Source organism: Arabidopsis lyrata (assembly GCF_000004255.2).
Source record: "Arabidopsis lyrata subsp. lyrata unplaced genomic scaffold ARALYscaffold_975, whole genome shotgun sequence".
In the NCBI taxonomy this organism is placed as follows: domain Eukaryota; kingdom Viridiplantae; phylum Streptophyta; class Magnoliopsida; order Brassicales; family Brassicaceae; genus Arabidopsis; species Arabidopsis lyrata.
The window spans coordinates 1-2,285 of record NW_003301947.1 but is presented as its reverse complement, the minus strand read 5'-3'; the positions used below and the strand labels follow the sequence as shown (position 1 = coordinate 2,285).

The 2,285-nt window shown below is 41.3% G+C and overlaps 2 protein-coding genes across 2 annotated transcripts in view; both read left to right on the top strand.

Annotated features, from left to right (window-relative positions):
* Positions 1-358, top strand: part of LOC110230982 (protein DJ-1 homolog A-like) — a 1,454-nt gene extending 1,096 nt beyond the window's left edge. Inside the window, exon 4 of the mRNA XM_021035700.1 lies at positions 1-358. This exon is cut by the window's left edge and continues 313 nt beyond it. Within this exon, the coding sequence (XP_020891359.1) occupies positions 1-188 (188 nt within the window). The 3' untranslated portion in view covers positions 189-358.
* A 1,256-nt stretch (positions 359-1,614) lies between these two features.
* LOC9298259 (multiple organellar RNA editing factor 8, chloroplastic/mitochondrial) lies at positions 1,615-2,279 on the top strand (the record flags this gene model as incomplete). The annotated part of the gene is made up of 2 exons (XM_002862136.2): positions 1,615-2,091; positions 2,249-2,279. Coding segments are annotated over exons 1-2 (435 nt in total), but the record flags the coding sequence as incomplete, so codon positions are not given.
* Positions 2,280-2,285: the final 6 nt, after the last annotated feature.

Below are 2,285 nucleotides of genomic sequence, written 5' to 3'. Positions count from 1 at the left end.
CTACTACTCACCCAGTAGTGAGCGACAAACTTTCGGATAAGAGTCACATTGAGCATAGAGTCGTGGTAGATGGAAATGTCATAACAAGCAGAGCTCCAGGGACTGCAATGGAGTTTTCACTTGCGATTGTCGAAAAGTTTTACGGGCGAGAGAAAGCACTTCAGCTCGCAAAGGCCACACTTGTGTGATTTCCGAACAATGAAGTATGAGAGTGACTTGAATAAAAGAAGGCTTTGCCTTTTAGTTATCTCTCCATTGGTTATGAGCTACTTTGTGATATAACATATGAGCATTTGGGTGAGTGGTTGGTGTGTAACTTTATGCCTTTATAAATGAATACATATGAGCCTTTGGGTGAGTGGTTGGTGTGCAACTTGATGCCTTTATAAACGAATAAACAAACGAGATTTTTCTATATATGTGGCCGATATTTTCTTTAACCCTCTGCAAGAGTAAGAGGGTTCGCTTGAGGAAGATATTTTATTTTATAGAGAAATATTTTAGTCACACTTTTCACCAAATATAAGGTAAATACGAATTTGCCCCCCATGTTTAGCTTTGGCGTTATATCTGTAACCCCATTTGATAATATCATTATACCAAATCAGCGAAATAAATATAATTTTTATTAATTTCTTAAACAAAAATAAATTTTCTACCATTTGAAAACAGAGTAATGTCACTAATTTCTTAGCAAAATGTGTTTATTTGTAACTTACGGTAAAAATGGGGCAATTTTATTGCATCTGATAAGATCAAGGGGTATCACCGTAGATGGGAAAAGGGGATTTTCATACCCGTATTTAGTCTGTTCGTTTCATCGCCGCTGGCGGCTGTGGCAGCGGCGGCGGCAACACTACCGCAGGTTGTTGTTCGTTTCGTCGCCGCAGCCGCAGATCGCAACTGTTTAATCGTTTGACGCTGAATTTAAATAGCGTCCAAAATTTTTAACCGCAGGTAGCTGCGTTCGCCGTAGGTATCTGCGGCAACGAAACGAACATGAATACTTGCGTCTGCCGCGGCCGCAGGTAGCTGCGGCGACGAAACGAACATGCTAATTGTCTACACCGTAGATTTTCATACCTGGACAATTTTGTAGGGTATTTTACAACCTTAACTTTAATAAAATTTGAATCTCATACCTATACTTGATACAACGTGTAAAAATCGGAATCAATCTAACGGGTGTTAGTCAACTCCGTTACGGTGCTGAGTCATCGTACACGTGTACGCTGACGTGTATCGAAACGATGTCGTTATCATATCCGTACTGTCTGAACCGTGGATTTTCATACCTGGACAATTTTGTAGATTATTTTACAACCTAAACTTCAATAAAATTTGAATCTCATACCTATATATCGAAACGACGTCGTTTTGATATGTGTTCTCAAAGTTTTAAATTTTTTTGCAAAATTAGGGACTCGAACCCGCGAACTATAATCACATGAAAAGCACTGAATACCAACTGGTCCCACAATATTCATCGAGTATTCCTCAATTTTTTTAACTTATAAACCTCAAGCCGTAGATTTCGCTGTTGTTCGTTCGGTTACGAAATACCGAAAATGCCCTCGATCATAAACTACTATTAAACCCTCACAAAACCCTTGATTTGATTTCTAGCTTATCTGTTTTACACACTCTCGGCTAGGGTTTTGTCTGCGAAACCCAATCTAGAGCTTCCATGGCGACGCATACCATTTCTCGCTCCATTCTTTGCCGACCGGCGAAATCTCTTTCCCTTCTGTTCACGCGATCTTTTGCTTCATCTGCTCCTCTCGTCAAAATTCCGGCGTCTTCTCTTTACACGTCGTCTCTGCTCAGCCGTTCCCGTCCTCTCGTCGCCGCTTTTTCCTCCGTTTTCCGTGGCGGCCTTGTGTCTGTTAAAGGTCTCTCAACGCAGGCTACGTCGTCTTCTCTGAACGATCCGAACCCCAACTGGTCGAACAGGCCACCTAAGGAGACGATCCTGCTCGATGGATGCGATTTCGAGCACTGGCTTGTCGTCGTGAATCCACCGGAGGGTGATCCTACTAGAGACGATATCATTGATAGTTACATCAAAACCCTAGCTCAGATTGTTGGCAGGTAAATCCCCAATTCAAAAGTATCTTTTGTGGATGTTCTTCTAGGGATTTTAGGGTTTAATATGTGAGAAATCCACTACTGTGTATGGCGGATCTGTGTGTCTACTTAGATCATTTTTGGAGGTTTAATTTGATATATCTCGTTTTGACATTTTCAGTGAAGACGAAGCTAGGATGAAGATCTACTCGGTTTCA